We start from the raw sequence: 13,672 nt of genomic DNA on the forward strand, positions 1-13,672 counted from the left end.
ACTGATATTACTGGGTGGTTTTAAAAAAAGTAATGAATATATAGGGCAGGGGTGGGGAACCTGGTGCCATCCAGATGTTATTGGATTCAAACTCTCCTCAAGCCCAGCCAGCATGGCCAGTGGTTGGGAATGATGGAACTTGTAGTCTAACCACATCTGGAGGGCCAGAGGTTCCCCATACCTGGATGTAGGGCTTTCAAAAGGTAAGCATTTTGAATTGAGCCTGGAAATGAACTGAGAGCCAAGCTGTTTCTACATAGCTAGGGATGTTGTGGATGCCTGGTTGGGGCTCAAGGTTCAGTGATTTCTCACTGGCTTGGCCTGCTGGATGCCAGTCCATGACCCCCTGCACTTGCCCAACTCGGCACATGCCAAGTTGGGCAAGTGCGGTGATCCCCGCTGCGCCACCATTTTACAGAAAATGGCGGCTTGTCCTTTTATGAAAAAGGGCACTTTTGCGCAAATGGTGGCCGTAAATAGGCCCATTTATGCAAAATTACAGTTGTAAATAGTCTAAATGGACCATTCAGGCCTGTCATTTTGCCTAAACGGGCCTATTTACGGCCGCCACTTACACAAAAGAGCCCTTTACATAAAGGGATGAGCTGCCATTATCCGCAAAATGGAGGTTTGGCAAAGCAGTGTCCGTGGACAGCCCATTGTCTTGCTGAACATGGGTTGGGTGCCCAGCAGGGGTCCGGCGCCCAGCATGGGCAGGGGTGAGTTCAGCTATCCCTATACATGGCCAAGGTTAGGGCTGTGCCAAAAATTTATGCCACATTTTTTTCGACCATTCTCATTCAATTTGATAGAAATTGCTTTCGAAAGCCTCCTCGCACTTCAGTTAAAGCCATCATGAGGAAGACATCGTGAGGCAATTCTTCCCACTGGCCTTTTTCAGTTCAGAAAGTGCAGGTGGCCGGGGAGGCTGCAGAGCAATGGAATGATGTGTAACAGAGACAGAAAACACACACAGCATCCTCGGCTACCTCGCAGTGATTAGTTAAGCTCAAAAATCCAACAAAAGAAATTCAAAATTCTGCCTCAAGAAAGTGGAAGCCTCGCCACAGCTGATGCTGTTGCCACCTACAGAAACAGTGCAATAAACCAACAACCCTTGGGAGAAAAGAAAGAAGCTGTGCTACAACCCCTGCCAGTAGTGAGCCCCATCAGTGAGAAACTGTTGGAGAATTTCTCCTCCTATTGGATAAATTTGCAGCCTCTGCAAACTTTCTTTCCTTTGGTGTCTGAACATGATATATTTGACTGAAATGGAGACCATAACATTAGTGAGAGATGGCTGAACTTCTCTTCCTCCTGCTGTTCCATGTGCATACTTTAAATGCTATGTGAAGTACAGTGCGGCTGGATCTTTTAAAAATTTAACTTTAGGCAAAATTATGCAAAACAAAAGCTAAACGCATTCCTCATAGAGGAAAAAAAGGGCCCTGAAAATCCCCAGCTGACCCATAAGAGAGAATAGCTGAGCTAATACACACACACACACACACGGAGGAAAAGGGGAAGGTCGGGCATGAAAACAAAGCTGGGGGCATGGGAGTGATGTGACGAAACGAAGCCATAACAATGAACACTTGGATCTTTTCCCCCTTCAGTCACTCTGCATGCCCCCATGCATTCTACCATTGTGGTTAAGGATCCCAAACTGAGAACCGATTGTTTAGTAACCCAGCAAAGTTTTCTTTTCCCTGCGCATCAGCATCCTTTACCCTTTAATAGGCCCAGTGGCTCCGAAGAAAGAAGGAATGACTGTCTCCAGTCACTGCAAGCCAGATGTGGCCGATTGAGCTTTCTTTAATAATGGGAGGGAGATGCTTTTAGGAAACAGTTCGAGACTTGACAGCCGCAGTAGCCTGCGTGATTCCATCTTTAGCAAATAAACCCATATGAAAAGCAGCCTCTCTGGAGGACACAGAGTACAGCAGATGAATCGTGCAGAGTATTACAGTGACATCTGCCACCACGGCTATTGTTATGGATCCATAAGCCTGCCTGCCTGTTTCAAGCCCCTATTTTGAAGTTGGTGGTGGGGTGGGGAGTAAATGGTTGCTGGGGATTGGGGAGGGAAGCCTCTTCCCCCAACTATAATGCTGTGCCAGAGTGTGGTTTTTAAAGCTGCAGCTGCTCAAGGGACATGCAGAGAGGCATGGCATCTGTGGCAATGCCTAGGAGCAGTCTGTCTGCAGATGATGGGAGTGCAGGAGGAATCTGAGCGCGCACTTCTGGGACCAGCTCTTCCAGCCACAGTCATGGAAAGGAGGGCAGGGCATGCTCTGGTGAAATGGCAGCCATATCAAAATGGAGGGTTTGAGAATGAATAGAAGGGAGGGGAAAAGGAAAAGAAAGAACAGAATCATGGAGTTGAAGAGGGCCTTGTCGGCCATCTACACCGCCCTGCTCCAGGCAGGAAGCCCAGAGCGAGAGCATCCCCAACAGATGGCTGTCCAGCCTCTGCCTGAAGACCTCCGGTGAGGGAGATCCACCAGTTCTCTGGGCAATTGGCTCCACTGCCTTTAAGAAGTTTCTCCTAACGATCAACTCCTGTAACTTAAGCCCAGTGCATCTAGTCCTGCCCTCTGGAGCAGCAGAGAACTAGAGTGCTTCTAGATCAAGGGTGGGGAACCTCTTTGAGCCCAAGGGCTGAATTCAGTTTTGGAAAAGCTCTTGGGGGAGGGGGGTGCCTTGCAGTGGTGGTGAGGGCAGAAATACAAAGAAATACCAGCATGTGGTAGCTTCAAGCTCTTAGTGCCAGCAACTTAGCATCAGGAGAGACATTCCCCACTGCACAATAGCTGGGAAAACACAAAACAATCAATGGATGGAGGAAAGAGATGAGGCTGGGATAGGAGGCAAAGCCATCTGAGGAACCCCAGGAGGTTGGACAGGGATCTCAGGAGAGAGTGATTTGGCCCCTAGATCTGAGGTTCCCCATATCTGTTCTAGATGGAGGAGTTCTATTGCTAAAAATCAGAAGGCATTGCACAGCTATTCTGCCTTTTCTCTCTTAATGGATTTTCCACAGTAAGACATAAGAAGTGGTGGGAAAACACGGGAGGGTTACATGTGGATGACGCCGACATTGTCTGGCGCACCCCCCCCCCCCCGGTAAAAATCCTAAATGAAGCAGGGGAGATACAGTACCATTATCTATTATGCATTCTCTCCTATCATTATCTATCCTTCTGCTTATCCTTCCAAAGTAGCTACTGCTGGTCTTCTTCCTCTATGGCCTAAACGCTATCAGCATCATGATCATCCATCCACATCCAGACAAAATTACCTGCTTTACTTGGGGATGCTTTGAAGTGTTCTTGAGAAAAACAACTATCGAAATTATTTCTAGACTGCCTTTAAGGGTGGAACCCCCCAACTAGCACAAAATGTTTCTGCCAGACTGTTAACCTATGTCAATTCTGTTACAGCTCTACTGGCTCCCAGTTCATTCCTGGCCCCAATTTTGAGTGCTGACATTAACTTTTGAAGCCCTAAATGGTCTGAGCCCAGGATACTTAAAGGACTGCCTTATCTCATATAAACCTACCTGTTCTTTAAGATATTCTTTGAAGGCCTTGCTTAACTTGACATATGGCAGAAAATTACCTAGGATTTCACCTTTTCTATGGTGGCTTTGAGGCTTTGGAACTCCTTCTCAGGGAAACATCATGTTGTTTTGAAAGACTTTTAAGACCTCTGAGTGTAGAAGGGACTTTTTATTTCTGGCTGTGGTACTGGGCTTTTTTGTTGTTGTTCTGCTACTTATTTCATTTTTACGTTTCTAATCACTGTATTTGGTTTTAATGTTAGCTGCCTTGGAAATCTGGTGGTGCAAAAGATGGGATATAAATATGTTTAATAAATAGATGAAATAAAGTGCAACAGTGGTCTTTTGAAAGCAACTTCAGTATCACTGAAATGTCAAAATCTGGAGCAGTCAGCTGAATAACTGAAAGCCATTTTGGTACATGGTAGAAATGAAGCAAAGTACCCAGAACTTTTTTTTTGTTTTTGTTTAAACAGTCCTCTACTCTTCTCAGAACATCTAAAGAGGTACATGCATGTGTTAATGAGACCAAAGAATACTGATGTAGAAGACAGGAAAACAAATAAGAAGGGAACAAATAACAGATGGAAGATTAGGAAAAAGAATGCTGAAATTGTTGAACCTTCCCTGGATTGTTGTTGTTGTGTTTTGTTTTGCCTCTTCTGGATGAAAGATTTGTCTAGAAGTGCAACTGAACTACAAATGTCAGGTTTACTGCTCTATTTCCCTAGTGTTATGTTTGCCACTAGGAACAGGAAAGCATCAAGCCTCACCCTTGGTAAGAGATCTACGATTCTGAGTAATAACAATAAATCTGATAAGATCACATTGTCTCTAACAACAACAAAAATTGTCCACAAGATAATAAACCATTTGCCTCCTGTGTTTAACTGGGACCATGTCGATAAGAATTTAACTAGTTAGAGAGCAATTCTATGGCCATAAGTTATTGGTGATTCCACCCTCCAAGGTCATAGACAGAGCTACAATCTTGGGGAGAGAAATCCCTACTTGGAAAGCTCCATGGCAGCTCTGTCTCCTGAGGTTGGCTATGACCTCGGGAGGGGAGGAACTGGGTGTGTGTGTGTGGGGAAGATTGTGGGCAGTCAGGACAGAGGATGTTGGTCTGCTGGATCCACAAGCCTCTTGGCCTCTGCTGAAGCCCTCCACCTACTGAGGATTGATTTGGTAGGATTGTGCTCTCAGACGAGCTCACCTGATCCTGGACAATAAGGGGGATGAGAATGTACAAGCCAAAATGGGTCACCTGATAGGGAGTGGGGAGGAAATGGAGGGTGAACAATGGATGAACCCAAGCTCAGGTAGAGTGACTGAGCCACTAAGCCTTGTGCTGTCAGCGTACATTTCTTACACTCAAGAGCCAAGATCGTGCAGATTAAGACCATGAGCTCAGAGTTGGAAAATGGACTGTCCAAATCTCAGCACCCCATATATAAAAATGGAAGTATTGCAGGGCTGTTGGAAAGATAACTCAGTTAATGTATGTAGTGAAGTGCTTTGAGCACTTAGTATGATAAAATAGAAAGATGCAGTTGTTATTACCGTGCCACAGTTCGGGAGATGGACTCACATTGGCTGTTCCGCCTCTGTCTTAAGCCAAGTGCAGGCTCAAGTCCACTAGGCAAAGTGCAGAGGTGGATTAACCGCCTGAACTGGAAGTGATAATGCTCTATGATGACAGGCATTGCCTGGCAAAGAGCCCCTGGACTTGCGATTTTTGATTAAAGAATTAAGAGATACATCATTATGGCTCTTTAAGGTTGTTTGTAATGTTTTACTATGTTGGCATTTGATTATGGTTTTAATTTTCTGAAATTTTTATAAACTGCTTTGGTTGGCTTCAGAAAGGCAGTATAGAAATACTATTGTTATTATGATGATAGACAGACAGATGAAAATATATGAAAGTGAAGAGAATTGGCAGAGGTGTTGTAGCTCCACTGTTCATTCGGCCACATTGTTCTAATGGGCACATGTTAGCAGGCCCCAAACATAATTTTTTTGGGGGGGCACTGCAAACTTGTAACATGGGTCCCTCCAACATACAAACCACAATTCTTCATCATGAATTTCCACAGCCATAGTCTCCCTACTGAAATCATTTTCATCTTGTTTTTGTTCATTTCTTCCCCAGTGTATTGCCTGAGCCAGAGTGCAGAAAGGTCTCATTGCCATTGAATTACTGGAGTATTAACTGGTGTCCGTTAACTTGTTTTAGTTCCCTTTGTTTAACCTCTTTACATTTCTGACTGCCTGACTTGTATTTATAGCCAGAGATGGCAGTATGGTGTGTGTTTGCATGTGTATGAGTATGCTAAACATTTATTCACATATATTCTGGGCCTATGAATCCTACCAGAAGCACTGGCTCCAGCTGGCCCTGGGATAAATGTTCCTGATTATTATGGTACTTTGCCCTCCCATCACGTGTCCCTCCTTTCTGCCTATGCACAAAGAATTCTGGGACTGGTAGTTCTTGAAAGAGTATGTCACATAGAGACAAATAATTCTTGCGGTCTTTCAAACAAGAAGTCCTGGTTTAGCTCCACAAGTGGCACACTCTTTTTGTTCTAGACGAAGACCTGGGCCAGCAACTCGCTATTCAGAATATTTCTTATTTAACACTGTTTCTGACTGGCTCCAGGAAATCTCACAAGATTTGGACAAGAGGTATACAGATATAGGGAAATAAGTTTCCATAAATATCCTCAAGCATGATCTAAACTTAGAGTCATTTTTTCCCTCACAGTAGTGGGTCGCAGGTAGGGTGGTCACATGCAAAAAAGATGACAGGCTCCTGAACCTCTAATAGTGGTCTAGAAGAGGGAATTTCAGCATGACAAGCCACATCTGTTGAAATTCCCTCTTCTGCAAACTATTAAAGGTGTAGGAGCCCAGTCCTCTTTTGTATTTGGCCACCCTAACTGGCTCTCTGGGCCCTGGTAAGTATACACTTTCTACCCCCCAAATGCTTGGCCTCTGCACGTTAATGCACGTGTGCATGTATGTTTGCATGCACACACACAGAGACACAGGAAATTCTGCATGGGCATATATGATTATTATAAACTGACAGTGCTCTACTTTCCAATGGTTTTGGTTATGCATCCACTGTGGCAGAGATGCCCCTCAGATACAGCAACAGAGACCACCCAATTGTTCCTCTTGACCCTTTGCTCTGGGGAATGGGAGGCAGGTCTGTTTTTAATTGGTATTACCTCCATGTTTTCACAATGTGGGCTCCTGCAATATATTATTTTAAAGATGCCGCTGAGATGCTAGTTATAGATAGGTATTATACAGCTATATCGCTTAAACTGTACTGTTCCCCTGCAACAACACAACATGACTGTCGAAAGAGTTTCTGGCTTTGGAGGCCTTGACTGCTGATGCTAATGTTGTCTTACCATAATTAAACCATGGGTTGGAGCACTGCAACTGTGCCGTGAAGCAATAGAGGTTTGGGAGGACTACTCTCATGTCTTCCATGGATACTTGTAACGTCTGCATTTTAATCCTGGGATTGTATTTGTCCCATATGAAGGACATAATAGCTGTACTGAATTAACAAAAAAGGACACATCCCGCTTGAAAGGCTCTGGGGGAGAGGACCCTTTCCATTCTTAATTTTTCTTTGTGTTGCTGTGTCAATAGTTGATTGGAATTTCAAAGCAAAGATGGCTGTAAGGTAATTAGTGAGCACCACTGTATGGTACTTAAGTGTAGCCAGTTCTTGCATGGAGCTTCCCTTCTGAGAACACAGCCTACATTTGCATCCACTTAATTTCAAACCTGAGAGATCTAGGATGGACATATAAGCTTCTTATGAATTGGCCACATCTACCGTATAACCAAGTGTGGATTAATGGGGCAGGTGAAGGCCTCCTTGTCTTTATGACTTCATTTGCAAAGGATGTTATGTGGCATATGGGTCACTACAAGGAACTCAGATGTCACGTAGCATGTGCCTCTATGTGCTTTGATGCAGTGCAGCAAAAATGGCAATGACTACTAGAGACCAAGAGAAATAGTTATTTTTGACGTAGGAGCTACTGTAAGACATCTGGATATTTCACTGTCACCTTTTTGAATGGTCATAACTACGTTATTGTTTGGGTGATGTAACTATATTTCAAAGGATATGCATACTTCATATGTTATACGGAACAGTACAAGTACATGCACATAAAAACCCTGTAATTCTGATTCAGCCTGTCATGAGAGAAAAACCCACTGCTCTATACTAGTGCCATCTGATTCATTTTTTGTTGCTGTTGTTATACGAAGTCCAATAAGGGCCTCTTCACACATTCGTGTTTAAGCTTTGGTAACTTAACTTAGGGTCCGTATACCAAGTCAGATCATTTGGTCCATCCAGTTCAGTACTGTTTGGCAGTGGCTCTCCGGGGCATTGGACAGGAGTCTTTCCCAACCCTATCTGGAGATGCCTGGGACCTCTTTGTACCTGGGACCTCTTTGCATGCAAAACATCTCCTCCATTGCTGAGGGCCAAACTAGACATGTCATTAAATGCATATCTGGATTTAATGAACATATTTTTTAAAATGCAAATAACAGTCAGTGTGTGTGATATTTATCAGACTTGTCACAGCAGATAGGGAAGGGGGAGTCTAGCTCTTTCCTCACCTGCTGCAGTCCTGGCCAAAAATGGCTCCTCTGAAGAAGCTTCTTGCATTGGGAAGAAATCCCCCATTGGTGCCAATGGGGAATTTCCTTCCAAAGCAAAAAGCTTCTTCAGAGGAACCATTTTTCATCAGGACTTGAAAAGGACAGGATTTCTCCCTCCCTGCCTGCTGTAATCTCATTAATTATCAGCACCCCCTCCCCACCCTATGGCTGCTATTTCCATTTTTTAAAAAGCATGTCTGTTAAATCCAAAGACCGATTTAACATCCGATGTTCTTTGACCCTGAGCCACACATCTAAAATATCATGCAGCCCAATCCTGTGCATGTCTCAAGAGGGCTCCCTCCTAGGTAGGTGTGGATAGGATTCCAGATTTAGGTGTGCACTTACAAGATGAATGTGACAAACACATGCTATCAAATGCACTGATCAAGCAGGCACACTTACATCAAGGAGCCAGAACTGGCTGACTCAGTGGTGGACAGAGGTTTTGCTCTGTGGAAAATGTGAAATGGCCCAAAGGTCCATGAATCTTGTGCACAGTTGTTGTGCAGGTCTCTCTCAGATCTCCAGGGATTATAAGTACCATGCCCCTAATTTCAACTAGCTATTACAGTGTAGGCACTGTGAGCATTACAGTAGAACAAGTGATGAATTATAATAACCACAATAAACCTAATTAACAACCTGGTGTTTTTATCTTTGTAATTAAATCTAGCTGCCATAATGATAACCACTCTGGAAATCCTGCTGCTACTGCTATTATATTATGATCAACACAGATTACCTTATGGTAGTATTTTTAACCTCTGGTCCTCAGACAACTTCTGGCTGGCTTGCAGACTTGCTTCCTGCCACGCTGCAGCAAGGGTAGCATTAAAGCATCTGGCTGTCGAGGTAAAAGCTCCATTGCCCCCTTCCACCAACCACAGGGCAAGCCCCAGTCTCCTGTAGCCAGAGCCAGGGCCTCCCATAGCTGAATGAGAGCGGAGAGCTCTGTGAGTGAAAGCTTCACAGAGCAGTGACAGTGTGGGGCTGTTCACACAACATGCTAACCCACACCCAGTGGCTGAGTGTGGGTTGTTTGTTGAACCATGGGTTAGTGTGCTGTCTGAATGCAGTACATTTTCTGCAGGGTGGGCTATCATGTTGTCTGAATGCAGCCTGGATGGCTTGTTAACCATGCAGTGTGGCTTGTTGACCACCTTGAACAACCCAGCAACAAACCATAGGTTCTCAAGGTGACTTATTTGAGAAAATAAGCCACACTGCATGGTTAGCAAGCCACCCTGGCTGTGTTCAGACAACACAATAACCCATGGTTCAACAAACAACCCACACTCAACCACTGAGTGTAGGTTAGCATGTTGTCTCAACAGCCTCTCTGGGTTCACCTCTTAAAGACTGATGCATGTGTGGTGGCAGCGCCCTTTAAGAACAAGGGACAACCCACCCCATAATACTAATAAGAATCATGTATGTTGTCAAGGGCTCCTTGGAGGCCTCTCTCAGTCTAATCCAGTAGCCAAGTCCAGACACAGACAAAGGGATTCCTTTCAAAGCTTTATTCTTCTTTTACAACTTAACAACTCTACCGTTTGCAACTAGATCTGAGCAGCACAGTACCTATGCCCTAAGTTGGAACAGTTGTCCCCGTTTGAAAGGGAATTACTGGCAGACCCCTGAACTTAAGGACTAGGGAGAGTCCCTCCCCTTTTCCCTTGGATCCTCTGGGCGCAGCCGTTGTTTGCGCGCCAACCGGGCACTACGCCTCCTTTCTGCGCCCTCCATTTGGCGCTGCTCTCTGCGTCAGCGTTGCGCGTCCACCAAGTCTGCTATCCGCGCTTTGTCACTCCCTGGACTGCTATCTAAGCTAGGAATGCTGGTGGGAGGAATGTCCGTCAGCTGTTGGCCCTGGGAAAGAGGAGCGCGCTCCTCTCCCAGGAGCGACTGCTCTTCCTCAGAATCAGAACTACTCTGGGATTCTATGGGCTCAGTGTCCACCCTGACATATGTCAGTCTATGGCTTCTAACTTACATTTTTACAAAAAAAATTCAAAAGCACACAGGCCGCAGAGCCAAGGCAGAAATAGGAAGGTGATCTCTTCATTTACCGAATGTATATACCCCCTTCCTGCCAATGCACACAAGGTGGATTACAACTTAAATGAATGGCTTACAATTTTTCAGGCACAATTCAAAATAAAAAAGCATAAGGAGGGAAGAGGAAAATAGGTAAATCCAGGTACCAAACTGATGTGTAATCTTAGGTAATAAAGCAGAGCTGTCCTTAGGTTTGAGAAGGCCCCAGCAAAGTACCCTCCATGCCACTGGACTCCTTGGTCTGGCCTGGTAGTGGCAGGCTGGGTGACAATTGTGCACAAGCCAACCTGATGCAGGGAGCCTTGACATGTCACCATACTGGAAGGATATGGGGCAGAGGCAGGATAAAACTGTTAGGTCATACATAGAGCCTGGTGGAACATCGTAGGTCATAGGTGAAGTCTGCAGAGTGTAGAGTTGAGATCAACAGCAACACATCTTAATTAGTCTGGCTTAGGAGTTTAATGTATATCTTGAAAAGGGGCCTTAGGATTATTTCCCAGCAGTGGTCAAGTATTGGGGGAGATTGTAGAACTTGCTGATCGGTGCACAGGTCAAATCCTTGGGGCAGTGTGTACCTTCCACCAATTTCAGTTACTGTGCCAGCAACACCATTCCACAGGGAGAGATCGCCTGGCCACAGGTTTCCATCTTTTAGTAACATCCAGGCTAGATTTCTATAAAGTGTTGCAGATGGGGTTGCCTCTGAAATGTGTTCAGAAACGTCAACTGAGGCAGAACGTTGCAGCCAGATTGCAAACTGGTCCTCATGACTGCCACAACGATATTACCTCAGTGTTCAAAGATCTCCACTGTGTCCCAGTTTTTTTCCTAGGCTCAATTCAAACTGCTGGCTTGGACTTCTAACACCCTAACAGTGTGCAGCCAGGGCATCTAAAGGAAGTATTTTTAATACTGTCCATCCTCCACATGAACCTCCCCGCCAGTTAAGATTATCTTCAGAGTCCTTTCAATGTGTACCCTTGCCTTGTGAGGCAGGCAGGTGGCTGCTGAAAAGAGTGCCCTTTCTGGGGTGGTGCCTAAACTATGGAACCCTCAGTATGCTGAAAGGTTACAAGGTTTGGGGTTTTTGCTTCAAGAAAAAAAAAGGAAGTGGAGGAAATTTCAGAGGTGTATAAATTATGGGTCTTATATTTGCCAATCAACCACATACTACTTTCCTTCTTCATCTTTCCCCTGGGATTGCAAAATGGCTAGTCATGACTGAATCACAGATGATGTTTGTGTGCCCAGTAGTTGGCTAGCTGGAGGAATGGCTCTGGATGGGGGCATATATATGCAGAATGGAAATATGCAGGAAGCCAAAAGAGCAACAGATTCGCTTCTCCATTTCATACATTGGATTAGTAACCATCCTGCAACATCCAGTCATTCTGTAGTAGAACAAAGAAGAACAAAGAATGTACTTAGGGCCACATCTGTGGCCAGGTTTTCACAACACGGTGGAGGCATGGCTGTAGGAACTTTCTGTGTGATCTGCCTGACCAACATGATTGCTATTGATACCAGTGCAGCATGGTGTCCCAACCATACAGACTCCTTATGCCCAAAGGGTAAGAACACACCTGCCTTTAGAATGAGTCAATACCACACTACATTTAACCCAGTCCTGGATACCTGGAAGATATTTCCCCCCAGTCTTGCAACCTGAGGTAATACTTAATTGGAGATGCCAGACCAGAGTTTCATATTTCTTCTATTATGGAACTCATTTTTGTGTACATGGAGTTTGTAGGTGGTCTCCCATCCAGCTACTGGCAAGTCCCGGACCAGCTTAGCTTTGTAAGGTGACTGCAACATATACGGTTACACCGTATATACGGTGCTCTGGGACTGTGTGTTCTACCACTAAGCTTCAGCTAGGGTGGCCAGATGCAAAAGAGCAAAGGGCTCCTGAACCTTTAACAGTTGTGTAGAAGAGAGAACTCCCACAGGAGTGGTTTATCATATCATGACTAGCTGCATCTGTGGAAATTCCCTCTTCTACACAACTATTAAAGGTACAGGAGCCCTTTGCTCTTTTGCTATTGGCCACCCTAGCTTCAGCAAGGTACTGAATCTTGGGACAGTCCTGGTAAAATAGTAATTCCTAGATATCTCTATAGCAGCTTGCATTCAGATACCTCCGAAAGCATTTAACAACCATGAGTGGTTATTGAGATATTCAAGAGTCAGTGTAACACACAGGCCCAAAGTAAGCCCCATCCCCCTTGAATAAGCTATAATTAGATGGTGGCTGATTCATATATTATTTTACTATCATCTGTTACATGAGAATACCTGAGAATATCGCCACTTCTGGCACTTGATGCTTGCTGGTTTAGGCAAACGAGGTATAATATCTTTCAACTGTTCCAGGACCAACTGCTGCACCTTTTCCTTGTCCCACTCTAAATGTTCAGTTCCGAAGGACACACTGGTGTGGACAACAACAGATGGGCCAATGTCAGGTGATTCTGCAAGAGAAACAGAGGAGGAAAGACTTCTACGGATGGCGCAAGGTGAATTTCAGAGACTTTCCAAAGTTCCATGCCCGCTGATGTATTAATTATAGCTCCTAAAATTCAAAATTAAAAGATTCAACCAAAGATGTCTGCCTTTCCAGGAAGTGATGAAAACCCCAGAAGTAGTACCGGTGAGAGTTAAGAAGAACATTTTGGCATCTTAAATGTGTCTGTGATTGGAATCCGTAAGGAACAAGCTGAGGGGTATTTGCCTTCTCCCTTGTCAGCCTGCCTGGTTGCTGAGGTCATTGGAGGATGTGCTCCTGGTGGTTCTGCATGGACATGAGGTCTGCTTAGAGCCCACTCATGAGCAGAACTTTTAGTATATTAACTGCCTCTCTGTGGAACTCCCTGCCAGTTGATGTCAGGCAAGAGCCAATATTCTGTTTTTGGTGTCTGCGAAAGGCATTTTATTTAAACAAGCTTTTCTTGAATGACCAGCTACAGCTTTATTGGTGTAACTTGATTTAAAATACTTTGATTCTTTTGTATTTTGATTCTTTTTCTTTTCTTTATTGTTTACCGCTCAGGAATATTTTTTTAGATACAGAGTGGTTTATAAATAAATGTGGCTACTTTGCTAAGTCATCGTTTTAGTTGTTTTCTCCCCTGAGAGCATTTAATTATTCACCCAGTCTAGTCAGAATTTCAGACATTTCCAAATCCAATCAAACATCCAGAAATATCCCAGCAAAAGGCTCAAATTCAACCTCATGTAGGATTACCACCATAGGCAACAGAGGGTTGGTAGCTTTGTAAAAGATATGTTTGGTGAGCCTTTCTCACTCCAGTGCCACTGGGACATGATTAGCAG

The 13,672-nt window shown here is 44.5% G+C and overlaps 1 protein-coding gene across 8 annotated transcripts in view; it reads right to left on the reverse strand.

Moving 5' to 3' along the window:
* RNLS (renalase, FAD dependent amine oxidase) overlaps positions 1-13,672 on the reverse strand; it is a 158,416-nt gene that overhangs the window by 14,826 nt on the left and 129,918 nt on the right. For 6 of the 8 annotated variants that reach the window (XM_084845749.1, XM_084845747.1, XM_084845746.1 and 3 more), the window contains exon 6: positions 12,635-12,810. In XM_084845749.1, coding sequence (XP_084701875.1) covers positions 12,635-12,810 — 176 coding nt within the window. Of the gene's footprint in view, positions 1-9,782; positions 11,728-12,634; positions 12,811-13,672 lie in introns of those variants that run through there. The other 2 variants (XM_084845751.1, XM_084845750.1) reach the window with 1 other exon arrangement.

This window comes from Heloderma suspectum, chromosome 3, assembly GCF_057233095.1.
Source record: "Heloderma suspectum isolate Gila_16-S chromosome 3, 16-S_ref, whole genome shotgun sequence".
In the NCBI taxonomy this organism is placed as follows: Eukaryota; Metazoa; Chordata; class Lepidosauria; order Squamata; family Helodermatidae; genus Heloderma; species Heloderma suspectum.